Raw genomic sequence first — 25,864 nt, 5'->3', positions numbered from 1 at the left:
GAGTGGGTGGGTATGTATGTGTATTTGCTCTTTTTAAATATGGGTAATTGGCAGGCAGGTAGCATACTTAGGTGTGAATGTTTATTTAATTTTTAAGTAGATAGAGAGCGGAGAAGTCACGCGATTGTAATTTCCACTCAGGAGTGGAAAATTTCTTCTCCGAATATTATACTAAGTTTCAGCAACCTTTAGATTCATTTGTCATTTAAATATTTCTTTTATTTTTCTCATATATTGCTGATATTCTGTACCGCGAGATATAAATTAGTATCGAACGATTCCAAAGTCTTTGCGTTTTCTTAAAAATTAATTTTTTTAAGAAAAAGTGAAGATAGCTGAATACATATGAGTTTCAAAGGGAAAATTGAAGACAGTTAATAAATTTTGATGAACAAATTTATTTGATCTTGTTGAACGTTTCGTCCCTTACTGGGGACTTCCTCAGCAACTCGATCACCTAGTTCACGCGTCAATACATATTATTTTAGAGTCATACATTATAATAAATTAATTAATCCTAAACAACCTTACTTCGTCACATGTAATCATATATGATTATGTATTTATGTATGTTAATTATATTTTTTTAGATCAGGATTTTCAGCTTTTAATACACTAATATATGAGTATATGATTACATGTGACGAAGTAAGGTTGTTTAGGATTAATTAATTTATTATAATGTATGACTCTAAAATAATATGTATTGACGCGTGAACTAGGTGATCGAGTTGCTGAGGAAGTCCCCAGTAAGGGACGAAACGTTCAACAAGATCAAATAAATTTGTTCATCAAAATTTATTAACTGTCTTCAATTTTCCCTTTGAAACTCATATATATTAATATACTGTTGGGACAAGAATATTGATTATTAATAGCTGAATACGTTGGATACTTACTTAATATTAAGTATATTAACGCTTTGCTCTTTAGTAATTCCTACTGAAAATACTTTATTTGTTATATATGCATAGTAAATACAAAGTAAAGTAAAGATAAAAGATAAAAATGGTCGAGTAAAAAAGGAAGACCATAAGATGTATGACAAAGTTTCTGCTTTTGTTTGATATTATTTAATCTTTTAAATGCAAAGGGTTTAATAATAGGTTCATCGATTAGATCAAACATCTGTTGAGGCATTCGAGTAAATGATTTGTGGATTTCTTTGAGCTGCGATTGTTCAGCAAATGTATTATAAAATGCGCTTAGAAAAAGCCTCACAGCAGCGTTTAGGGCATGAAGAAAGAAGAGGCATTATGCCGAAGAGGCCCCCACAAATTTGTGGTATCAAGTGGGCAACTACTATTGAACTATTGAGTTATTTTCAAAGGTTCAACAGCAAGTTTGAACTTTTCGAGAATAGCTCTCTAGTCATATTTTATATTTTATTATATTATTGTTTTGCTCGTCATTAATTTGTAGTTGTAATTGGAGATGATGGACAATTCCATCTCCTTGGGACACCAAATTTATGTCCCTCAAAATCGTCAAAAAGATGCATATGTCTATAGTTAGAGTCAGAAATATTTAAATTTTCGTATTATTAACTTTTTAAACTTAAATAACGTTCGTTAAATATTACAGTAGTTTTTCTTTTCTTGTTTTGTCTTTAAGATTTTTCACTGTAATCTTATTTTATTAAATTTTTAATTTTTCTTTTCTATATAATTCACATACAGTTTAAAAGTATTTCATAATAATTAATATATATTATTTTTTTTAATAATTTAATATTTGTACTTTTCCTATTTCTTTATTATTACATATTATAATCTAAAATCGCGCTTGTAAATTTAATTCTCTTGCAACGGTAAATAAAGATTTGATCTAAAGTAAATATAGAATTCAATTGAAAAGTGCATCTACCAATTGGACGATTTATATTTCAGGCTATTCTATCACTTGATTTTATGATTAACATAGTTTGCTTTTTGTTACAAGTGATCATCGTTGGAATAAACATCAACCTTGTTTGATTGACTTTTACTAGAGTTTTTTTAAATGACTGCATTTTTAAATAATTGTATATATGCATTTCTGAAGGCACACACATGTTTATACACTAAAAATGAAGTATAATTTTTATTTAAAATTCTTTTACCGTATATCATATATTATCAAAGAATTCTGTATTCTTTGATAGTTTGTGTTGTACCGTCATCGCGTTAAGTACCTGCTATCGCCCACTTATTTTCAGGTTAGTAACTGCAATGAATGCGGTTACGCGAAAAGTAGACTTGTGAGCTTCTATGTTGCTCTGTATTTTTTTGTAATATAAACCTGATCTCGTATTATTCTTTGACTTTTTAAGTTCTCATATTGAAATAAACAAATATTATTTTACTAACCATGATAATAATAGATAGTAGAAATAATAATAGATGTCAGCACTTGTTTATGTATGCAGTTCGCCACGTTGGAAGAGTTAACGGCTGATAGCAATCTGCTTGACATAACTAAAACTGTTTTATATCAATCTTAGAATACTTTTCTTCACTCGATTATATTAAGGTAAGAAATAATAAATCATATTATTGTTAAATGAATATATTATTGCAAAAAAGTATTTTACATTGAGAGGTATGACAGAACTGAATGTAATAGGTCGCTGAACTTTACTTAAAGAAAAACTTCAATAAAATTTATTAAAATAAAATTTTAATGTTTACATAATGATATTATAATTAAAAAAAGCAAATTATATCGAAAATCTCATGCATATATTTGTGCATAAGGATTGTTGACAGTTCCAGTTAACGAGAGAAAATACAATTAAAAATTAAATGTATGACGTATTTTAATATGCTGAAACTTTTTAATAAGCTATTATATTTCTATTTATAGTAAATAGTGAACAGTTTTTAAAAATTCATTATAAATATCGTATACTATATTAAATTAATTATATCAATAAAAATACTAAAAAGAATTTAATATGTAAAACATTAGTTTATTATAATTAAATTTTAATAAGTTCATTAATGATATGTTATGTATATAATCATTTATCTATTATATGTATTGTCTTATACTTTTATATATTATGTTTATTATTTTTGTATCATTTATGTTATAAGATATCAAAGATGAAGGTTAAGGAGTTATTAAAAACTGTCAATGTGGCATGGTCTCCGCCTGCCCAATATCCAATCTTATTAGCTGCTGGAACTGCAGCTCAACAGCTGGATGCTAGTTTTAATACTTCTGCTAGTCTTGATTTGTATTCAATTAATTTACAACAGCCAGGATATGAAATGGAATTGAAGGCCAGCGTGGCCAGTGATCACAGGTTTTAATTATTTTTCTTCTTTGTATCTTACTTTAGATATTAAAAAATATATTATTTAATAAATTTATAAATTTTTAACAGATATCATAAAATAATTTGGGGAGCATATGGTAATAACCCGGCAGGTATAATTGTTGGTGGTTGCGATTATGGTGCAATACAAATCTATTCAGCTTCTAAAATGTTAAACAATGAAAACAATTGTTTAATAAGTAGTCCGGATAGACATACAGGTCGAGTAAGGGCAATGGATTTTAATCCCTTTCAAGCAAATTTATTAGCAACCGGTGCAGCTGACAGCCAAATTTATATATGGGATGTAGTAAATATTAACACTCCAATGAAACCTGGATCTGAAAGTCAACCGTTAGAAGATGTTCAATATATTGCATGGAACAAACAAGGTTATTATTCTATAATATATAATTCAGAATAAATTAAAATATTATTATATATTGTATAATGTGTGTGTGTGTGTGCAAATTAATAGCAAAAAATATTTGTTATACTTTCTAGTACAACATATTCTTGCCTCCACATTTTTACAACGTTGTGTTATATGGGATTTAAGAAAAAATGAACCAATAATCAAACTAACAGATGCCAATTCAAAGGTAGCATATTTTTTATTTTTTATAGAAACAAATACTGATTAAAAACAATATTCACAGAATAATTATAATTTCATGCCTGAAGGTACGATGGAAAGTAGTTCAATGGCATCCAAATGTTGCGACACAATTATGCTTAGCATCGGAAGATGATCAAGCTCCTGTTATTGAATTATGGGATTTAAGATTTGCCACATCACCTTTAAAGACATTACAGAATCATCAACGAGGTGTTCTTTCAATAGCATGGAACCCTCATGATCCAGATCTTCTTTTAAGTAGCGCAAAAGATAATAGAATTTTATGTTGGAATCCAAATTCAAATGAACCGGTATATAAGATTTACTTTTAAGAAGATTATGTATTTTAATTATAATTAACAATGACAAATTATTTATAAATTTAGAATGGAGAAGTAATATGTGAATTAACACAAACAAATCAATGGAACTTTGATGTCTCATGGTGTCCACGACATCCAGGTTTAATTGTTGGAACTAGTTTCGATGGGCATGCAGCTATATATTCTTTACTCGGTGGAAAACAAGAAGTATCTAGTGAAACATCGAACAAAATTGTTGATTCATTTCCTGGGATGGATCCTTTTACACAACCCCATCCTACAGTTCAAACAGAATCAATTGCAATTTTGACAAAAGCACCAAAATGGTTGAAGAAACCTTTTGGAGCTTCATTTGGTGTAAGAATATATTACTTATATATATATAAGTTGTTTTTTCAATTAAATTATAATTATTAATACCATTATTAATTTTTTACTCCTTTTTAGTTCGGTGGTAAATTAATAAGTTTTGAAAATGAAACAGCAGACCCAAATTTACCTATGAATTCAAATAGAAAAGTATTAATATCACAAGTAATTACACAACCAGATCTCATTCAAAGATCAAATGAATTAGAAGAAACCCTTAAGAGTGAACAGTATGCCGATTATTGTAAAGGAAAAATCGATAATGCAACAGATGAACACACTAAAAAAATTTGGAATTGTGTTAAAGCATATTTTAACAATAATGTCACAAAAGACATATTGGATTTATTAGGATATAATATAGAAGCAATGAATAACAAATTAAATCAATTTGTACCTCAGGATGAAATAAATACACTTGCAGGAGGTATTGCTAATCTTAACAATGTAAGCTTTAATTACAATTAATCCTACAAAATATTACATAGAATAAATAATACAAATTAAATCTATTTTAATTGTAATGTAATAGGTAACAAATGGTAATATAGATGGAGGTGCAGTATTTGATGCTATTGTTCAAGAACAACAGAAAAAATCTACAGCTTCTGCAATGTCTACAAATAATAATTTCAAAATAAATATTTCTGATGGTAATTTTAATAAATCTTGATATTTACATAATAAATACTTCACATTATAATTAAATTAATTTGTAATCTATTACCAAAGGTAAACAAGTTTTAGATATTTAAATTATCATTTTATTCATTATAGATGATGATGGACTTATTGCACAAGCAATTCTTTTGGGAAATATTGAAGCTGCTGTATCTTTATGTTTTAAAAGTAAAAAATATGCAGATGCAGTTATTCTTTCAATGACTGGAGGACCCGAATTATTAGCAAAAACTCAATATAGATATTTCTCGGAACATACTGGGGCACTTAATTCAATTATAAATTCATTAGTTAGTGAAAATTGGACTGATATTGTTAAAAATGTTGATATAAATTGCTGGAAAGAAGTATTAATAGGTATATTTACACATGGTCAAGAACGATCAACGTTGTGTGGTAAGTGATAAATTCTTTTTTTTCTCAGATTGTGATTAAGCGTCATTATAATATATTATTTAATATTTTAGACATGCTAGGAGATCGTTTAGCATCTAGCGAAAATCCTGATTTAAAAAAACAAGCTCAAATATGCTATATCTGTTCTGGTAATTTAAATAAATTAATAGAAACATCTGGGGCTGAAGTCCAAGAAATTGTGGAATTGATTATAATAATGCAAAAAGCTTTAGAATTTCAAGGTATTAGAAAAACTGATATTGAAGGTAAAATTGCTAATGTTCTAGCTCAATATGCTGAAATGCTAGCGGCAGAAGGAAATCTTGAAACAGCTCTGATTTACCTTGAAAATAGCAAGGAACAAAGGATCACAAATTTACGATTTAGGCTTGGTAGAGCTTTAGGTTATATTGAAGAGTCCAAAAGAACCATAGAGAAAGCGCCAATAAAACAAAATTATAATGAACAAACTCATAGACCTTTACAAAATCAGAATTTTCAAAATACATATAATTCATTATCACAAACTACATCAACAATTGCTGGATCTCCTAATTATAATTGGAATACTACTCCTATTAAACAATCATTTGGAACAACATCAACTCCGTATAATATTCAATCAACACAATCTTTTGTAACACCTTCTGCTCATACTCAAACACAATCGACGCATTACGATCAATATCCAACAGGACGCCCATATGGACAACAAAGCAGTTTACAGTCCCCTCCTCTGCCCCCTCCTACATCTGGATCAAATACTACTAGTAATTCAAGACCGTCTAGCGTTGGACCTCAATCGAGATCCAAATATCTTATAGATCCATCTGTAAAGTCTACGTCATCGTATGGTCAAAGTGCTTTTCAACAACCTTTTACTCAACAACCACAAGCATTTTCTTCTCAACAAACTGGATCTGTACCAGGATACAACGTACAGTATCCATATCAGCCACAAGCACCTGTTCCTGGCAACACATTTCCAGGTCAATCACATAATTTCATGAACATACCGTCAAAAGAAACAGAATCTTTTAAACCACCGTTATCATCTAGTATGATGTCTATGTCTCAAAATTCTTCTCAAGTAGACGCATATAATCAATACAATCCGGAACCGATTTCCCAAATGTCAGCATACAACAGTGAAAATAGTTATAATTCAATATCACAATCATCTGGATGGAATGACCCACCAATGGCCAAAAGTTCTAGAGCGCAGGTAATTTACTATATATTAATCTATTATTCTCTATGAAACAATTTAATCAGTATGATAAGGAGTAATTATATCATGTACTCGAAGTCAAATGAATGCATGGCTATTAAAATAAAGACTGATAACATATATATATATGTATGTATATATTTAAATGATATAGCCAATATTGGCACTACACAACAAAAGTGAAATGTTTGCGGAACATGCTGGTACACGGAAATGGAAAGCAAAACATTTGAAGAATATAAATGTAAAGGTAGTTTCGTTAATTTTCAACGTTTAGAGTGCCACTCCCCTCTTTGCCATTTTTATTTATTTCTTATATGCCTTTCATATTATGTATAGATCTTTTCAAAACTATTATTATGGATATATAATGACATTACTTATCCTAGATTAACAATAGCATTTGTGTGAATATTAAGATAACTAATATGTAACATAAAAATTCATTTTTAGCTGCTATAAACTGCTTTTTATACAAAGACTAGTATTATATACTTCATGGTTATTTGTGTATTATGACAATATTTGCTAAAATAATAAAAAATTATAGTATAGATAAATATTTATATAATATATTATATAATTATAACTTAATAATTTTTTCAGCCAAAATATGAATTTCAACCTCAAAGTCCAATACTACATCCTTTGCGAAATACAATTCCACAACCTGAGCCTAATGTAAATATGCAAAAATTAAATATCATATTTATTATTCTCTCCTTATAGTAATTACAATATCTTATAAATTATTACAGATATTACCACAAGATAATTATTACAATGATTCTCAGGCACCTTATAATCCACAACAATATGTTCATAACATTCCAAGTGCTAGTACTCAATATAATAAACCTGTTGATATTACACAACCTGTAACAGTAGCAAAAGCTATGGAACCTGAGAAAACAAAACCACCAATACCTGAGGAACATATTCATTTGAAAACTGTATTAGATGAACTGAAAATGCGATGCTTTGAGAGTGCTACAAATCCGGTAAATACTAATTCATTTAAATTAAATATTATTTTATTATGTATTCTTTTATATTACATAATAACATATTACAAATTAATTTGTTTTTTTTATTTTTATTTCAGCAAATTAAGAGAAAAATAGAAGATGTATCTAAAAAATTGGAAATACTATATGATTGTCTCAGAGAAAATAGAGTACGTAAATTATCATACTATTTCATGCATATAAATTGCTTTTATATTTACAATTTTTTAAATTACTTTTTAGTTATCACAAAATACCATTCAAGGATTACATCAAATATCAGAGATGGTACAAAATGGAAATTACTCTAGTGGTCTAAGTTTACACACGCAACTAGTATCAGGTCCAGATTTTAGTCAGATATCTTCTTTTATGCCTGGTATCAAAGTATTACTTCAAAGTGCCCTTCAGTTAGGAGTTTACATTAGATAAAATATGATATACTAAAAAATGTACGGTAGACATCCTCGTTATAAAGGTTTATTTTATCATCTTTTGTGAAAAGATATATTTTATTCTACATTGAAAAAAGTATATATCTTTTCAATTTCTTTATTACATCATTTACAGGTAATAGTATAAATATAATTTATGGAGTTTATATTTTTCACTCTTCTGTCACTGTATCAAAATTTCGATACAACCTTGTAACCTGTCTTTTTTATTGTAATATATTGATGAATAGTTAAAAGACCATAAAAAAAGGTATATTGATATTTTATAACTGTTTTTATATAAATTATTTCCTTAATTGGTTTTAACTTAAAAGAAATGTATATAAGCAATATTTAAGTTGATTTTGAATAATGAAGATAAAAACTTATTTTTGTATACAAAAATATTCTTCTAGCATCTTTCTTACTTTAAATTGAAAGAAATAAGAAGAATAATTATTGTAATATTAATGTTTACACTTACGTTAATTGTTTTAAATTTGTTCTAATAAATAAAATTAAATAAGAAAACGATAATGTTTATATACAAGTGGAAGTATTTAAAATATAAATATGATTTACTCGTTAATACACATATATGGACTTTTATTTGAGCTGTATTTTGTAATTATTTTGTTATATAAATTGACAGAAAACGTGGGAAGCCAAGAAATTAAATAATACATTATATATATGAAAATATGTAAATCTGTACATGCTTTATAGTCCCGATAAAATAATTTATAAAAATCTAACATTCACTTATTTACAGATACTTATGATAAAAAAAAAAATAACTGTAGATGTGTATATGTTACTTATTTCAGAAATGAATTAAGTGAAATAATAGTTTACTGTATAATTAAACTATGTAAAATTGCGCTCTTTTCATTGACAATAAATTTTTGCAATAATTCGTCTAATGGATCAACACCGTCTCGAGCTGCTTGGCGTCGCATAGCTTGTTTCACTTCTTCACGGACTCCTTTGTCAGCACCACGTGTTGTAATACGTCGGCCTATAAAAAGAATATTGTACTATTGTACAATAATAATTTAATGAAATATACATACTTTGTAATACTCCTGAACCGGTAGCGATATCTAAAGATACACCACCACCATGTTCTGTCCATAAGTACGTTAATTCCTCTAAAATATCTACGCATATAATATATGATTGAAATAATGGATATACAAAAGATCCACGATTAATAATTCTTTCAGTAATTATAGATAATGTGCTAGCTTCTTGCGGCCAATCAATCTGCATTAAAACTAATGCATGTCCAATAGCCAAATCTCCTACAGTTCCGGGTATAGAAAAATTCTCCTGAAATATATAAATTATAAACATTTAAAAGCCAAATTAAATAACTACAATCTTTAGGTTTAAAATCGTTACGAAATAATTGTATTTTAGAATAATGTTTTCTAGCAATTATAATAATATTTAGCGGATTATACGGTACCTTTATAGCTAAAAGAAGTAACCTGCAACAATATTGTAAAACAGGGTAACGTGCGAGGGATAGGTAATGCAAATGTCTCGTTGATGGAACGGTTAAATTATGAGATACTTTTCCGCATACTGAAGGTAAAGAGCTTGCCACTAAAACAATATATTCTAACATACCCTATAAAAAATGTTTCAATAAAATTTTTATCCCATTTTTATATAACATTTTTATATATATAACTAATTTATGTTATAAATATATTGATATATATTTAACATTTGCATAATATAAAAGGCAACATACCTTATAATCTTTTAAAAAAAAGCAAGTACTAGCAAATCGCAGATGAGTAGACAAAGAGGAACCTTCTTGAGATAATCTAGTTAACACTTCATGATGCAAGCCTTTATACATAGCTAAATCAGTTGCAAATGGGTTTAACCATGCATCCAATCGTGCCTGTTGATTAAGTTTATCTATCTCTATTTGTAAATAATCACTACTGTGCAATAAATCCCACAGTTTAACAGCAAAACCGAGACCATTGCCACTGTAGTCTCCATCACTAGTTACAACAATTCCTGAGTTATCTTCCCTTTTTCGTTTTTTTAATTTTGGCTCTAAATATAAAAAAGAATATTTGTTACTTTTCTATAATATTTTTTTGCTATAACTCTACTATTTATAAAATTAAAATGTTATACCAGTAAGAGAAGAAATTAGTTCTCCAAAAGCTTCTACTAAGCAGTTCATAGTTTCCCCATTATTAATAAGCATTGCATGTTCATTTAGTATTCTTAATAATACTACAATTGCACACATTAATAATTGTCGTACAACAACTTCTTCACATAAATTAGCTGCATGTACAGCTGCATACTGTTGTAGTTTCTCGCTATATGTTTCCCGATTCCAAGGCATGGAAAATAAATTGCTTAATTCCCATCCTAATTTTTTTCCGATTAACTCGACTACATGGAAAAGTCTATCCCATGGATATTGAATTTGTATATCTTGTGGATGCTGTATATATGCTAAATAAAATTCCACAGCTTTCCAGAGCAATCTTAATCCAAGACGAGGGTTCAGTTCAACAGGAGCAGCTCCAAGTAATGGTAATGTATCACAAGCTAATAACCGTCTATAACAATTTACAGCACGTCCCGGATGATTATGTTTTTCTGCAGAGAGTAGAATATCCACCAAACGTGGCTAAAAATTATAAATAATATCTTAAATAAATATGTGTATCTTTGTAATAATGTATACAGGGTGATAAAAAGAAAAGAGTTCGATATTTAAAAGGCTTGTAGTATTCATCGAAATGAGTAAAGAATGTCTAATTAATATGAGTCCTAAAATCAATTTTTTTGGCGTAAATTAACAAATATCGAACTCTTCTTTTTATCACCCTGTATAGAGAAACTCTATCTCAAATTACTGACTCCATGTGTTGGTGTAGTTTGAGGAAATTTACGTATTAAAAGAAGTAACATTTTACAATGTTCCATTGTATCTTCACTATGATCAGCTGTCATAACTAATAAACGGTGCTGTAAATCTTGAGGGATATGTTGAAACATTTGACATAAAAATTCTGTCTCTGGATCACATTGTTCGGAACGTAAACAAGTTGCAACTATTTTAATTTCTTTCCAAATATCTCGATCATCTGGAAAATTCTGAAACCTGCTCTTATGCAAAAAAAAAAAAAAAAAAAAAATGTAAGTTTAATTTTCATCAAGTTCATATAAATTAATTTTAAATAATTATTAGTATCACACGTACATTTCACTAAAACATTTTGCAGCTTCCTTGACGTTTTTTGATAGCTTTTCTATTCGGTACGCTTCAAACTGAATAATATAATGATTTTTATGTATTATATATTGCCTTTATGATTTTTACAACTTCAATGATCTTTACATTAAAAGAATTGTTTCAAAAAATGATGATAAATATTTATTTACAAAATAATATTTTAAATACGTTAAATACCTGAACTTTCGCACTATGAGGAAATAATGATTTAGCGGTGATCAGCCAGGACTTTGCTGCATAAATGTCACTTGATAATGCTTCTTTAGCACGCATTATTAAATAATCCTCTTTCGATAATTGATTTTCTCCTCCGGAAGATTTTTCCAACATCGTGAAGCAAGGTATCTCCGTTTTCTTAAAAGTAAATGTGTATATTTGTTTATGATATTTAATCTCTAATAAGGAATCGTACGAAGTACATCAAATCGTAAAGAAATTTAAAAATGAAAGGTTATGTTTTCATTACTCGCACGTGAATCAGTTTCAAAATTACTAAAATGTCTTTAGTAAGCCTAAGCTGTTCGCTAATATCAGAAACATTTTCTAATAGCATTTACATGATGCTAGATAAAAAAAAACTTAAAAATTATATGCAGTTGTCTACTACGTGAACTTGTAGATCGACGTCGCTCTAATCTATTAAACGCTAGGTGGCACTATATTGGGCTTGGAGTTCCATATATTATATATATAAATATATGTACATCCATATATACAAGATCATAAATATAATTATATGAACTTTTTTACGTAATTAATACAGTAAAACCATCCCTGAAGTTATACGTACATATTTTTAAACATCTTAAATATATATATATAATTGTATACCTATCAAATTTGTTAATTTACTTTTTGTTATGTACTCATAACAAATATAACAAATACGTAATTAACTTCATTAATATTAAAGGATTCTTACATTCCTCTTATATTTGAAAAATTAATATTATTTACATCGTATATTAATATTATTTGAAATAAAAAATTTATTTAAATACAAGTGGAAAATAATAATTATTAATACATTAAAATATTATAAGTACTTATATCGAATCTGTACACAACTATTGATAATATAACTCTAAATTCATGCCATCGTGTATTTCATCTGAAGCATTTGATTAAGGAAAGCATTAATAGAAGAGTTGTTGCTAATAACAAAACTATAATGACTCGCTCATTTGCCAAATCGATTAGTTCTATAAAACAAAAAGTAGAGAAAATGGTGATGGATTTGTATACACCATTTCAGTTATTATTCAATGGTCATTTGGTGACATTAGGTGTACTTACCGAAAGAATTTATTGTAAATATAAAAAATTAAACATCAATCACACAAGTGTTTTGACAATAAATTAAAAAATAATTCTACACGTAGAGTTAATCGTTTTGGCCTATGAATTGCTCATATAGATGACTTAAAATATTGAAGGATACAGTCCTGTAGTTTAATATGGTCTTTGAAGATAGTGTACCATTTCTTTAATACAATTTTTTCCCAATGTGTTCCTGTTTGAGCTGCTATAAGTTTCTTCAAATCACCGATAGTATCATCTGGATTACACTTCACTCTAACCTTTTTTCCTAATCGATCATTGCAAGTTATTTCTAACATTTTTTTATAATGTCGGTTTTAATTTTTCCTCAAGTCTACAAAATTCAATTATTAATTTGATAAAATTACTTAAAAATTTATTTCATATCTATTACTAATTAGTTATTATATAGCTTATATATTTTTATTCCTATCTAAGCTTATTCTTGTTTAGTATAAATATGATAATAATTTAATAATATCAATATTGTAGAATTGCAATAGAATGCATATTACTATTATTATACTTACAAAATTAATTGTATATATTTGTTCACGCTAATACATATACATATATATATATATATATAATTTGATATGTGATATATTATTCCAATTTTATTATAATTATTATTACGCATATATTTTGTCAAAATTGCATCATAATAAAATCTTGATAATATAGTAAATCCAAATAAACAATTTTTGTTAAAAATATATTTCTTTTTGACAATTGTAGTCAAATGACACTACTTAACCTCAAAATTTTTGCATCACTACGTTAATCAGAACATGAACATTAAACATACATTTGTATATAAATATATGATATTATAAGTACGTTAAAATATATCTATATATTTTTCTGTACTTGCATTGTATGATAGAGACTATTATACATATATATGTGCATTTTTCTTCACAAAAAAAATATTAAATCGACATTAAAAGCGTCACTTACCCTTTAACGCGGTATATTAGAAATCTATAATATGTAACGGGAGTTATGGGTTAAATGTATAACTATATTGTGTTAATAGCTATCTCTTTGGTTACATTTATGGTAATTTAATATTTATAGTAATAATTTTCAGTATGTAAATAATGGCGAATTAAATCTTTTAAATCTGTAATGGATTCTGATCATACGTACATTTTTCGACCACGTATGCCGGAAATGACGTTAACTCAATCTCCACATCATTGAGAGGAGTCCGAGTATCGTGTACAGTGGTTTGTAGTCGTGTTAAAGTATAGAGATCAGCGTGCTCGTCTTTACCCTATCTCAATCTTTCTCTCTTTCTATTCTATATTTCTATCCTTCTCTTTCTCATTTCTCTTCGTAGTCTTGTGTGCGCACACGTGTGTATGTATGTGCACACTTTTTTACTTTTTGAATAAAACACGATGGTGATCTCGCAGGAGGTTCTTTCAAAAGCCGAAGAAATAGCAGATCAGGTAAAATAATCAATATTATTATTTTTCATTTTGTTGTTATTTGTTTTTAATTAATTATATACAAAACATAATGTATATTAGATTTCAAAAAAGACGGTACAAGCACCCACAGGTATATAAGTATCTCCTGTCAACGTCATCGTATCCATTATAACATGTTTGCTCACATATTTCCATATATATTTTGATATATACGTTTTATTCTTGACTAAAAAGATCATCAAACATTGTTTTCAAATGCAAAGTATTAATTAAAATCGTAGACAAGTTGTAATGTTTAAAGGTTATGAGTACATTCGATGTTGTATGTCTATATTTTAGTAAAATATTAATTTATGGTTTCATTTATATTATATATTTGTTTAACAATTCATCAATATAAATTTTAAATAATCAACATATTTTAAAATATCTATTGACAATAATTTAAATTAAATTATATTTAACTTTATAATATACATTTGTTCAATGCAATTTTAAGAGAACAAAATTATGCATATCATCATATATTATATTGCTATTGTATATGTAATCTATATTTGTTTATTTAAGATTTATTTTATTTGCTTCAATTACTAGAATTTATTTTATTTTATTTTATCTTATACAGAAATTAAATGTTTTATTTTTATGAATATTATAAATAATTATGCTTTATTAATATTAATAATTTATTTTTATAACTATATTACTGTAATGTGAGAGAAAGATTAATGTTATATTAATTTATAATTTTTATAATAAAAATATATTAAATGTTGTTGGGCTATTACAATTGATTTAAAGTTTGTTATATCTTTAAATGGAATGATAATTTTATTATTTTATTTTTTTGTTATGACAGGTTATACGTAGTGGGAAGCATATATTACCAACTCTTGCACGATTGTGTCTTATATCTACATTTTTGGAAGATGGACTTCGAATGTGGTTTCAATGGAACGAACAGAAAGAATATATGGATATGTCTTGGGGTTGTGGAAAATTTTTAGCTCATGTCTTCGTTTTTGTTAATTTAATTGGACAGCTTGGAGGATGTGTTATGGTCATTGCAAGATGGAAAGTCAACATAGCTTGTGGAGTTCTATTTTTCATATTGGTTTTACAGACATTTGCCTATAGTATCTTATTTGATATGCAATTCCTGTTCAGGAATTTAGCACTCATAGGTGCATTACTTCTGGTTTTGGCTGAATCCAGAGTTGAAGGAAGATCATTATTTGCTGGAGTTCCATCACTTGGTGATAATAAACCTAAAAATTTATTACAACTTGCTGGAAGAATTCTTTTAGCATTCATGTTTATAACTTTAATTCGCTTTGAAGTATCATTCCTTCAAATTTTACAAGATATTTTGGGAAGCATTTTAATGTTGTTGGTGACTATTGGATATAAAACTAAACTTAGTGCTTTACTTTTGGTACTTGTACTTTCTGCATTGAATGTTTATCACAATGCATGGTGGACTATTCCAGATCATAAACCATTACGAGACTTCCTTAAATATGACTTTTTCCAGGTAAAGTGTTATTTCATTATATTTATATGTATTTTCAAAATATCTACATATTTCTCTAAATAATAATAAATATATATTAAATTACAGACATTATCAGTAATTGGTGGCCTTTTAATGCTAGTATCTTTGGGTCCTGGGGGTGTATCAATGGATGAGCACAAGAAAGAGTGGTAGACGTTTAATAAACTACCATCAAATACACCATTACATTATCACACATGTAAAGCCAAACTTTCACCCATTCCTACTTCATCGTACGTTCGATCGATCTTTAGATGGGATTATCGCATGCTGAATGAACAGCTCCAAAAAAAAAAGTGTAATATAAACTATTCAGTTAAAATAGACAAAATGGTCAAAACATATTTCAAAATCAACTACGCATATGAATATAATACCATATATATGAAGGCAGAGTGGACTTTGAAAGATGATATTATGTCCATAAAGCAGAGTTTGAAAATTAAACAAAAACAAATACAAAGTGGCATGCAAAAGACTAATTTATATAAAAAAAAAAATAATAGCATTGTATATATGACACTGCGTTTATTATGAAAAATATATTTTTTCTGTGTGTTTTTAATCTTTTTTTCTCTCAGTCTTTAAACTATGGCACATACAAGTGTATATGATTATAATATCAATATATTCTTCCATGAAATTGCAAAGCAATATATTAATTTTAAGTCTGTAAAAGAATTAATTGAATTTATTGTTACCCTATTTTTTGAGAATTTATTACAGTTTTATGTTATTGTAAATAAAATATTCAATTGTATATTTTTCTTACTAACTTTTATTTTTTATACAATTAGAAATATGTACTTATAAATGTAATTGAAGAATCAGGTTAACAGACATTATTATTGCTAATAATATATTAGCTTTAAAATAAACCAATCTTAAAATAACTCAAGTTAATTTTATCTGTCTAAAGGGGTAAGAAAATCTAGAGTTGCAGACATTAGAAGCTTTTGCTCGCCGAAAGTAATCTGTCTAATTTAACGCTTAAAAACTATAATCTTTTACTTTAAAATGAGGATTAAAAAAGCATATAATCAAGATTTTATAAATGCGGGAGTAACGATTTTAACGTCTAAACCGTTTGCACATATTTTAAAAAGTTTATTTCGAAGCGAAAGGTGTGATTACTGTTTAGAAAGGTAAGATTAAAGAGCTGACAGTTTGATTTATTTATATCTTTCCTATTAAGTACTACGTTTATCATTTTGTAAATATTTGTAATGTATTATAGTTAATTGATAAATTTGATTTTTCATTATTATTATTATTATTTCGTAATTATATCCAAAATATAACATAACATTCCATACGTGACAAATAATGGTAGAATAATTTGTTATTAAATAAAAACGTTTGTATATATATAATCTTTATTTTTCCCAGCTTTACAGCCAAGTGGAATGACTTGGATTACATTTTGTTCCTTAACATTACCCTTTATTCCTTAACCTAACAGACTCCTTAACCTATCATACTCCTCCTTATCTCTATAAATCTCTATAACAGTACTTCTTGCATTTTCCCTTATCCTACTTCCTCTAATTGATACTCTTTGGTTTTGTTCTTTACTGACCTTCCCCCTTTGCTTGTCTATCCTCCTTAGCCAACTTTCAACCCTTTCATTCTTTTTACTCTCTAATATCTCCTTTTCATCCGCTTTCATACAGCTTAGTTTTTCCCTCGTATCCTTCATCTCTACTCTGTTCCCTATTCTCACTTTCTCCTTTGCTATTTCCTAAACCCTATTCTCACCCTGTTCCCTTTTTTCACTTCCTCCTTTGCTATTTCAACTAGGTTTCCTTGGATGTCTCTTTCTTTTCTTGTCAGGTCGTTGTCTATGTATATCGAGCTTCCTTTGAGTTTGCTTTTGTTTTTCATTACTTCTTGCTTTGTCTCCCAGCTATCCAGACCTGTCAGGATTATCTTTCTCTCCCCTCCTATCACTCTTGCCCACTAAATCCTCCTCTTCTCTCCTAATCCAAATTTGTTTATTAACAGCAGATCTACCTGTCTTTTTCAGTCTTCCTTCCCCACATCTGCACCTCATATTACCACGTTATTTCTTTTCTCAAGCTTTACCTGTTTGTCGATTATATTATTTATTTTCCCTATCTCCTCTCCTAGTCTTTTCTTTGTTACTTCCTCTATTTTTCCTTCCACCTCTTTCAGTATAAAAACGTTTGTAATTCAGTGATTTAAAAATATGAGGTTATGTATACGTAGTAAATTTCGGCATTCCTTGTGTATGTTTTCCTCTTGTGTATTAGAAAACCTATTAAAGAAAACAAACATTTGAGATATAACGATTATAATCATTTTGTAAATAAAACGTGCTAAATGTTTCATACAATGAAAGAAAATGTAGATATTCTAAAAAAAGGCACTACAATTATAACTACCAAACCTTTTTCTTTTGTTCTAAGTTCGAATCAAAGAACTACTCGATGCGATAATTGTTTGAAAAAGTAAATAACTTTTACATAAGAATTAGGTCCTAATGTCTTTTTCTAGTATTGTCGCATAATATAAAGTAAACAAAACATTATGTGTCAAGACTATGACATATTTGTATAAATTTTAATTATTATTTTTTCTCAGTGGAAAACTTTTCAAGTGTTCTGTTTGTCAATACGTATATTATTGCAATCGTAATTGTCAAAAGGAAGCTTGGTCAATACATAAAATAGAATGTCCAAATTTAAAAAGAATATCACCCAAAACAATACCCGATGCAGCAAGATTTATGGCTCGTATAATTATAAAACTTCATCGAGGTGGAGGAGACGAAATGGGATATTATTCTGAAACAAATTATAGAAAATTTAAAGATCTTATGTCTCGTAAGTAATCTTTTTAAGCAAAAAATATTTAATGCAATAATTAATAGATTCTGATTTTTCTTTTGTATAGATTACTCTGATATTAAAAAAGATGCCAAACGAATGGAACATTTTATTTCGTTATGCGCAGTTCTATTTGCATTTCTTCAAAACATACCATTACCAAATTCTGCAGAGTTAATGGGTATTTATGGTAGAATATGTATCAATTCCTTTAATATATTAGATTTAGATATGAATAGTATTGGAACTGGCATTTATCTGGCACCGTCTGTAATTGATCACAGCTGCAAACCTAATGCTGTAGCTGTATTTGAAGGAACTACAATTATTATAAGAACACTTGAAGATCTTCCATGTTTAAATTGGTCACAGGTATAATAATCATTTTTAATTTGATTAAAGAAATAAAGATTACAATGATCCTTTCTTACTTACTAATAATTATATACTATATACTCTAATATAAATTTCTGTGTTCAGATAAAGATATCATATATCGACATTCTCAGTTCAACTAAAGATAGACGTGAAGAATTAAAGAATTCATACTATTTTTTGTGTGATTGCCAAAGATGCATTCAGCCAGAGCCAACGGCAAGAGCTGCTGCTTGTCCAAAAATTTCTTGTACATATCCAAATTCTTCCGATGCTACAGAATGTAAAAAATGTAATGAGAAATTTCCGCCAAATTTTAAAGAAACATTTGACGAAGTTACGGAATTCTCTGCCCATCATTTACAAGATATGAAAAATATGGCTTGTATCCTTCTGAATCATAATGTACAGAAATTTATTTTATATATTACAGGCTATAATTCCTTATCTAATAATAGACCTTGATGTGAGTAAAATATGCCTAAGAAAACAGGAAGGTGTTCTACATGCATTAAATATCCAATATGTACGTACTTTAGAAGCAGCATTCGACGCATCTGTACGTTTATTTTCATGGGAAGAAGCAGAGGAATACGGACAAAGACTTATACCAGGATATTTGTCAGTATTTTATCTTTATATGAATATTTTACACATTTATTTTGATATAAATATAAAATTATTTTTTACATTACAGATTATATTATGGAGAAAGATATCCTTTAACGGGATTATTATATCTTATGATAGGAAGAGTTCAATTATATCTGAATAAAGCAAAGCTAGCTTATGATGCATTAAGAAAAGCGCACTCTCTATTGACAATAACACACGGGGAAAGAAGTACTTTAATGACAGAAAATTTGAAACCTCTCTTATACAAAGCCATGAATGCTGTTAGAAACTTATAGGTTTAATCACTAATTATTTAGTAAAGTATTTAGTAATAATAATCTGTTAATTTTTTTAAATAATAAAGTACTTTATATGAACAAATAACAAAGTGTCCCAAGCCCAGAAAAAGGAGGATGGTTCGAGGGTGAGGATAGCAACCTACCCTCGGTAAAAACAATAAAGCGCTCCAGAAAATAGCAATGAAAGCTATAACAGGATGAAGTCCTAATAAAAAAGAAGAAGAAGAAGGAGAAGAAATAACAAACTAGTATATAATCTAGGTAGAGATTAATTTTTATAATTTATTAGAGAATTAGATATTATTATATTCTCTTTAGTCGAATGAAATTAGGATCTGCAAATAATTTTTTTATCGACTGTAGATTTATTTTGTATTTTACCGCTCGTATAGCTCTCATAAACTGTGCTTTTATTGGTCGATTGTCCACTGCGTGATTGGTCAGCACAAATCGAAATGATGGTACTGAACATATTATGATTGGTCAATTACGCCGGTGCGCTCTCTATCGGTAGCACATCTATTTCCAGCATATAAGCGTTTAACCATTGCAGAAAGAACATAATTGTACCATGAATTAACAATCTTTAGTCTTTGATTTTTGTTGTTTATGGTAGGAAAGAGAAACAGTTTATGATAGCTTGACAGCTGCTTGAGTTTTGTTCTGTGGAAAGAAATTATATATATATATATATATATATATATATATTTTATTGTTTATTTTGTTCTATTTATAATATGTGGTAAAGTTTATAAATGAGATTCATGGTAATAAGGTTTATAAAAAAATATCATGTGTAAATTGTGAAAATAATCATTAAAAACATTATTAAATGTTTTTTTTATATGTAATTTAATATTTCTTTGGATTAAGCGATATTAAATATAATTTAACGTTAAATTGAACACATGTTTTATTTAATTATTATATTTAAATAATATTTTTGTACAGATATTCATTATAGAGTTGGTCAATTTACAAGACCATAATATTTGACGAATAGATAATCAAAATAGAAGAAAATGTTTTCTGCCTTCAAAAGATTAGCTGGGAAGTCTGATGGAGTTGGCAATGCATCAGCTAGACCAGCCCATCAATCTATGCCAACAACGTTACAAAGAAAATTTGCTAAAGGAGTACAATATAATAGTAAAATTATAAATTTCTCTCTTTTTTTTCTAAGTTTTTATGATTTGATATAATAATATATTTATTATTTTTAGTGAAGATCATCATAAAAGGTGATAGAAATGTAGGAAAAACATGTTTATTTCATAGACTACAAGGCCAAAAATTTGTTGAAGAATATATACCTACTGAAGAAATACAAGTTGCTAGTATTCAGTGGAATTATAAGGCTACGGATGATGTAGTAAAAGTTGAAGTATGGGATGTTGTGGATCGTGGAAGACGAAGAAGAAAATTGGAAGGTTTAAAAATGGATAATTCTACTACTGAGACCATTATTGAAGAGCCTGCTTTAGATGCAGAATTCCTTGATGTTTATAAAGGGACCAATGGTGTTATTATTATGATGGATATAACCAAAACTTGGACATTTGATTATGTTCAACGTGAACTTCCAAAAATTCCTAGCCATATACCTATTATAGTTTTAGGCAATCATTGCGATATGTCTCATCATAGAACAGTTACAACAGATCATATAACATACTTTATTGATTCATTGCACAGACCATCTGCACAAGTAAATAATTTATTTTTACACATTTTTTTATTAAATGATATATTAATGCTTGATATTTTATTCTTTTTTTTTTTTTATAGATAAGATATGCAGAATCATCAATGAGAAATGGTTTTGGATTAAAACTTTTACATAAGTTTTTTAATCTTCCTTTTCTTCAATTACAAAGGGAAACTTTATTGAAGCAGCTTGAGACTAATGAAGAAGAAACTCATTTGACGGTACAAGAACTTGATCTTTTCCAAGACAGTGATGATGCAGATTATAATAAATTTTTAGACAATCTTGTGAACAGAAGAAGAGCTCTTGCTGATTCAGTGTCTGCAAGTATTCTAGTCCCCAATGTCACTTCATCTTTGAGTAATCATCGTATTGCACCTTCTAATGGTATTGTAACTTCAAGTACTGAAGTACGACGGTCAATATCAATGCCTGGCCCAATTGGTGGTGGGATTCCTATACCTGTAAAAAATATAGAATTAAAATCTCCACCAAAAAAGGAAAATTTAATAAAAGATACCTCAGATAGTTCTATTGTATCAATTAAAAACACACAATCCATATCAAATTTATCTAGTGCACAAAGTACTTCTAAACTAGATAATTATAAAGTAAATGAATCTGTACATGATAATTTAGAACGGAAAGATTGTACAGGAAAATCACAATCATTAATGTCTAAAATTTTTGGAAATAAAAAAGAAGGAGAAACAGAGAAGATGTCCAGCACTAATGCTCTTAATTTGAACAAGCCATTAACCAGTGTTGAAGACTTTGTACCAGACGATGGACCTTTAGACAGATCTTTTTTAGAAGACAATAATCAGGTATCTCCTCAAAAAATACAACATGAAGAATTAAATTCAGAAAGGTAAATTTGTTCTTTTATCATATGCATATTCCTTTGTTTTGATATGAACATTTATAATATATTTTTCATTTTCAATAGTGATGTAGAAACTGCAAATCCTTTGGTAGCAGAATATGAAGATGATTTGTCATCTGCTGACGAAGTGGCATCTCCCATACAACCAAAATTAGCAGAAAATCCATTAAATAAGCAAAAATTAAAACGCGAATCAATAATAAATAATACAGAATTGAATTCTGAAGCACAAAGTCAAATTAATAAACGTGATTCTATTTCATCTATAGAGCAAGAAATTCACATTTCGAATAATATTAGAATTAATGAACAGCCTGATATATATCCTGATGCATTTGATAGTTGGTTGCAATGTGATTCTAAATGGCGACAAAGTCCGGAAGGTGGTGAAGATGTAACTTGTAATAGTACAAGAAAAGATAAATTGGAATTAAGTGATAAAAGTTTAGATGTTAGTGTTACAAGTTCTAATGTTCACTTAGAGTTACTTGACAATATTAGTATGCAACATATAAGTTCTAATGGTAGCAGTCCTATAATGAAAGAAAAGAAAAAACATAAGGAAAAGGTAAACTATTATACAAGTTATTTGGTTTATATAATTTAATTGATTTTCTTTAATTATCTTTATTATTGATATTGTAGGTAGATGAAAAAGAAAAAAGAAGGAAAAAGAAATCTAAAGATAAAGAAAAAGATAAAGAGAAGAATGATAAAAGTGAAAAAAAGAAAAAACGTTCTCTTCATAGATCAAGAGATGAAAATAGACGACGCGATGAATTGGAAGAATTCCTAAATGGTCCCCCCATGAGAATTGGAGTTGATATTGCATATGAAGCGATATAGTACTAACAATGCACATATATATATATATATATATATATATATATGTATTTTTTATTTGTATCATAATAATCTAACATGTTTTTATGCATGAATACAAATTACCTTGATGTAAAATATAATACATCAATTGACAAAAAAGAAGAAATCTTTAAACGTCAAGAAATGTTTAAATAATAATTAAATTCATGCATATTAAATTTAAAAAGCAGATAAAAAATCATCGTTAAGATTGTAAATAGTACAGACTCAGTCATTAATAACTAGTTATTTTTAAAGTTCAAGAATAATTCACGTAACAAATTTTATTTTCAATCATTTTTATTTTAATAATATAATGCATTGATATTAAATAAGTAAACATAACATGATTATATAAATATTCTATTTCTTTATCAAGCAAAAATGTTACAATTTTATTATTAACTTATATATTTTAATTTATGTTGTTATTTACTACTTTTTATATTTAAAAATTTGTATAATTATCGTTCAATTAATGCTGCAAAACAAAAGTGTCTGTGATTTGTCCGTGTCAAAATTATGTTTTATTTAAAAGTTGGAAAAAAGAAAATATACAATAAAATATTTTAATATTTAGTAAAGAATTGGTTGCTGAACAATTTTACTCACATTATGTTTATATATGATTAAACATATGTAATATATCTATATATATTTGAAAAACAAAATAATTCTAAACGTTACAACTTATTAATAAATGTAATATAATTTAATGCAAATGAAGATTTTTAATGTTCATCTCTTCATTTGATTTTCTTCAAATATTACCGTAGGAACGCTGGCAAGGAACCTTGACAGCAGAAAAAAATGAATAAGTGCTCTTATTTGCACATTAATTGCACATTAATTGCACATTTAAAATCTGTAATTGTTCGCTTTATTAATTGTTTATTTAATTAGTTATTAAAGGAGTTAAAGGAGAAAATCTGATGGTAACTTACCATAAGTAATACGGTTCTAATTTCTCCAAATTAGTTTGATTTTTAAATGTAAACTTTCCTAGGCAATTCGGAAAGATTGCTAGCCCTGCATATCCTTGTTGTTACTAGTAGTTTCTGGAATAACATGTCGAGGTCAGAACGTCACTTATGTTTCAATGTTCGTTGATGAAACGTTTTCGTATACGATTTACGATTGAATTGTATGAGTARGAAAAATATTGAAATAAGTAATTAAAAATGTCGCTYTGCTTTCGTACCATTTCAAATAAACTTACATCGTTTGTAAATACGAGAAAACAAGTTACGACCATCGATTGTCGGTTGCCAAAAAACATAAAATCCTCTTCATTTTTGAATGAGGTAAGTTGAATTACAACAAAACAATTATGTTTTTCATTCTTCGTAATGCAATTACATTGTAAAATTATCTTTCTATGTTATGATAATTTTACATTGCGTTATAAATATGTAATAACAATAAAAATAAATGCCGACATTTCTTAACCTTACAAAACCTTACATAACTGGCATGAGTAGCACGAGCCAACGTTAACGTTGTGTGGTATTGTTAGAATATCAATTTTTCTTTTTGAAGTTTTTATTTTTATTAATTATCTTTAATTAAAGTTTCGAATAATAATAATATTTGAAGTTGCATCATTGTCTACAATTATATACATTAAATTATAATCAATTTTATTATCATTTTTTTATGCATAAATTTTTTTATTTGTTTTCATTAAAAGTTTACTTTTGTATACAAATTTATACAAAGTTATATAAATTTTACAATCTTTATTTTATCATTATTCTAAAATCTAAATACTGTATATATTACACACACATGTTGCTTTTATGTAAGTAATATTATATATTACAGTTTTTGGGACCTCAGACTTCGGTGGATACAAAAACAAAATTAACAGATAGTGATTTCGATATTTACGCAGATGTCTATTCATTCCATCAAAAATCGGAAAAAGAATTGATTAAGAGTTATAAAAAAAATAAAAATGAAATTCTACATATAGCACAGCAGAGCTGTACTAATCACAGTAGGTTCTTAAATACGGAACCAGTTTTAAATAATTTGTTGCTATATAACGTTAGTATAGATTGTAAAAAGACGGAAAATGAATCTTCACCAAGAGATATCTTCTATATCGTAAATAATAATAGATTSTKTTCTAATAAACAAATGTTGAGTACTAYTGTGGATAATCATTTGRAGCAAAATACTATTTTACTCACAAATGGTGGAATCATTAAAGGACAAGAAGTTAATGATAAACAATCGGTTCAAAACGGGGAGGGTAGACCATCCAAAGAACAATTAGAACATGTATTTACTTGTCTCAGAAATGAC

At 27.7% G+C, this 25,864-nt stretch overlaps 7 protein-coding genes and 1 long non-coding RNA gene across 16 annotated transcripts in view; 5 read left to right on the top strand and 3 right to left on the bottom strand.

Moving 5' to 3' along the window:
• The first annotated feature begins 2,406 nt into the window (after positions 1-2,406).
• Positions 2,407-8,623, top strand: LOC106790746 (protein transport protein Sec31A). Its single transcript, XM_014755864.1, has 14 exons — positions 2,407-2,511; positions 3,078-3,289; positions 3,371-3,693; positions 3,806-3,903; positions 3,986-4,231; positions 4,307-4,600; positions 4,691-5,059; positions 5,145-5,265; positions 5,390-5,689; positions 5,761-6,914; positions 7,527-7,601; positions 7,679-7,921; positions 8,026-8,097; positions 8,171-8,623. Exons 2-14 carry the CDS (start codon positions 3,087-3,089, stop codon positions 8,357-8,359), a joined length of 3,687 nt encoding a protein of 1,228 aa, XP_014611350.1. The 5' UTR covers positions 2,407-2,511; positions 3,078-3,086; the 3' UTR covers positions 8,360-8,623.
• Positions 8,624-8,953: 330 nt separating this feature from the next.
• Positions 8,954-12,301, bottom strand: LOC106790749 (integrator complex subunit 10). Of its 2 annotated transcripts, none has more exons than XM_014755870.1 (9): positions 12,108-12,301; positions 11,819-11,995; positions 11,609-11,676; positions 11,266-11,509; positions 10,525-11,032; positions 10,124-10,440; positions 9,833-9,997; positions 9,435-9,693; positions 8,954-9,379 (listed from the first exon to the last, which is right to left on the bottom strand). In XM_014755870.1, the coding sequence occupies exons 1-9, from the start codon at positions 12,192-12,194 to the stop codon at positions 9,213-9,215; spliced, it is 1,992 nt and encodes a 663-aa protein (XP_014611356.1). In that variant the 5' UTR covers positions 12,195-12,301; the 3' UTR covers positions 8,954-9,212. The 2 variants fall into 2 exon arrangements, with proteins under 2 accessions (XP_014611356.1, XP_014611357.1); XM_014755871.1 differs by having other exon boundaries at positions 12,249-12,266.
• A 314-nt stretch (positions 12,302-12,615) lies between these two features.
• LOC106790752 (ubiquitin-like protein 5) lies at positions 12,616-14,205 on the bottom strand. Of its 3 annotated transcripts, none has more exons than XM_014755876.1 (3): positions 13,922-14,205; positions 13,083-13,295; positions 12,616-12,752 (listed from the first exon to the last, which is right to left on the bottom strand). In XM_014755876.1, exons 2-3 carry the CDS (start codon positions 13,258-13,260, stop codon positions 12,709-12,711), a joined length of 222 nt encoding a protein of 73 aa, XP_014611362.1. In that variant the 5' UTR covers positions 13,261-13,295; positions 13,922-14,205; the 3' UTR covers positions 12,616-12,708. The 3 variants fall into 3 exon arrangements, with proteins under 3 accessions (XP_014611362.1, XP_014611364.1, XP_014611363.1); XM_014755878.1 differs by having other exon boundaries at positions 14,114-14,193; XM_014755877.1 differs by lacking the exon at positions 13,922-14,205 and adding an exon at positions 13,492-13,841.
• On the top strand, positions 14,154-16,523 carry LOC106790751 (surfeit locus protein 4 homolog). Its single transcript, XM_014755875.1, has 3 exons — positions 14,154-14,418; positions 15,263-15,937; positions 16,025-16,523. The coding sequence occupies exons 1-3, from the start codon at positions 14,368-14,370 to the stop codon at positions 16,109-16,111; spliced, it is 813 nt and encodes a 270-aa protein (XP_014611361.1). The 5' UTR covers positions 14,154-14,367; the 3' UTR covers positions 16,112-16,523.
• A 352-nt stretch (positions 16,524-16,875) lies between these two features.
• On the top strand, positions 16,876-20,185 carry LOC106790750 (histone-lysine N-methyltransferase SMYD3). 2 transcript variants are annotated; one of them, XM_014755873.1, is made up of 6 exons: positions 16,876-17,103; positions 18,563-18,804; positions 18,875-19,179; positions 19,288-19,567; positions 19,641-19,803; positions 19,880-20,185. In XM_014755873.1, exons 1-6 carry the CDS (start codon positions 16,976-16,978, stop codon positions 20,091-20,093), a joined length of 1,332 nt encoding a protein of 443 aa, XP_014611359.1. In that variant the 5' UTR covers positions 16,876-16,975; the 3' UTR covers positions 20,094-20,185. The 2 variants fall into 2 exon arrangements, with proteins under 2 accessions (XP_014611359.1, XP_014611358.1); XM_014755872.1 differs by lacking the exon at positions 16,876-17,103 and adding an exon at positions 18,154-18,429.
• On the bottom strand, positions 17,321-18,552 carry LOC106790753. Of its 2 annotated transcripts, none has more exons than XR_001382114.1 (2): positions 18,369-18,552; positions 17,321-18,236 (listed from the first exon to the last, which is right to left on the bottom strand). It is a non-coding gene; the product is annotated as an uncharacterized LOC106790753 (long non-coding RNA). The 2 variants fall into 2 exon arrangements; XR_001382113.1 differs by having other exon boundaries at positions 18,313-18,395.
• Positions 20,186-20,668: 483 nt separating the features above from the next.
• On the top strand, positions 20,669-23,665 carry LOC106790748 (rab-like protein 6). Of its 4 annotated transcripts, none has more exons than XM_014755865.1 (6): positions 20,669-20,863; positions 21,048-21,245; positions 21,320-21,804; positions 21,885-22,675; positions 22,754-23,258; positions 23,336-23,665. In XM_014755865.1, exons 2-6 carry the CDS (start codon positions 21,119-21,121, stop codon positions 23,534-23,536), a joined length of 2,109 nt encoding a protein of 702 aa, XP_014611351.1. In that variant the 5' UTR covers positions 20,669-20,863; positions 21,048-21,118; the 3' UTR covers positions 23,537-23,665. The 4 variants fall into 4 exon arrangements, with proteins under 4 accessions (XP_014611351.1, XP_014611352.1, XP_014611354.1 ...); XM_014755866.1 differs by having other exon boundaries at positions 20,669-20,871; XM_014755868.1 differs by lacking the exon at positions 20,669-20,863 and adding an exon at positions 20,878-20,892.
• Positions 23,666-24,516: 851 nt separating this feature from the next.
• The window catches only part of LOC106790741, a 2,925-nt gene continuing 1,577 nt past the window's right edge, over positions 24,517-25,864 (top strand). Inside the window, exons 1-2 of the mRNA XM_014755849.1 lie at positions 24,517-24,858; positions 25,379-25,861. Coding sequence (XP_014611335.1) covers positions 24,736-24,858; positions 25,379-25,861 — 606 coding nt within the window. The 5' untranslated portion in view covers positions 24,517-24,735. The remainder of the gene's footprint in view (positions 24,859-25,378; positions 25,862-25,864) is intronic.

This window comes from Polistes canadensis, unplaced genomic scaffold, assembly GCF_001313835.1.
Source record: "Polistes canadensis isolate GaletaPanama2010 unplaced genomic scaffold, ASM131383v1 scaffold_258, whole genome shotgun sequence".
NCBI classification, from domain to species: domain Eukaryota; kingdom Metazoa; phylum Arthropoda; class Insecta; order Hymenoptera; family Vespidae; genus Polistes; species Polistes canadensis.
Note: the sequence above shows the minus strand (reverse complement) of the source record. Positions and strands in the feature narration are given on the sequence as shown.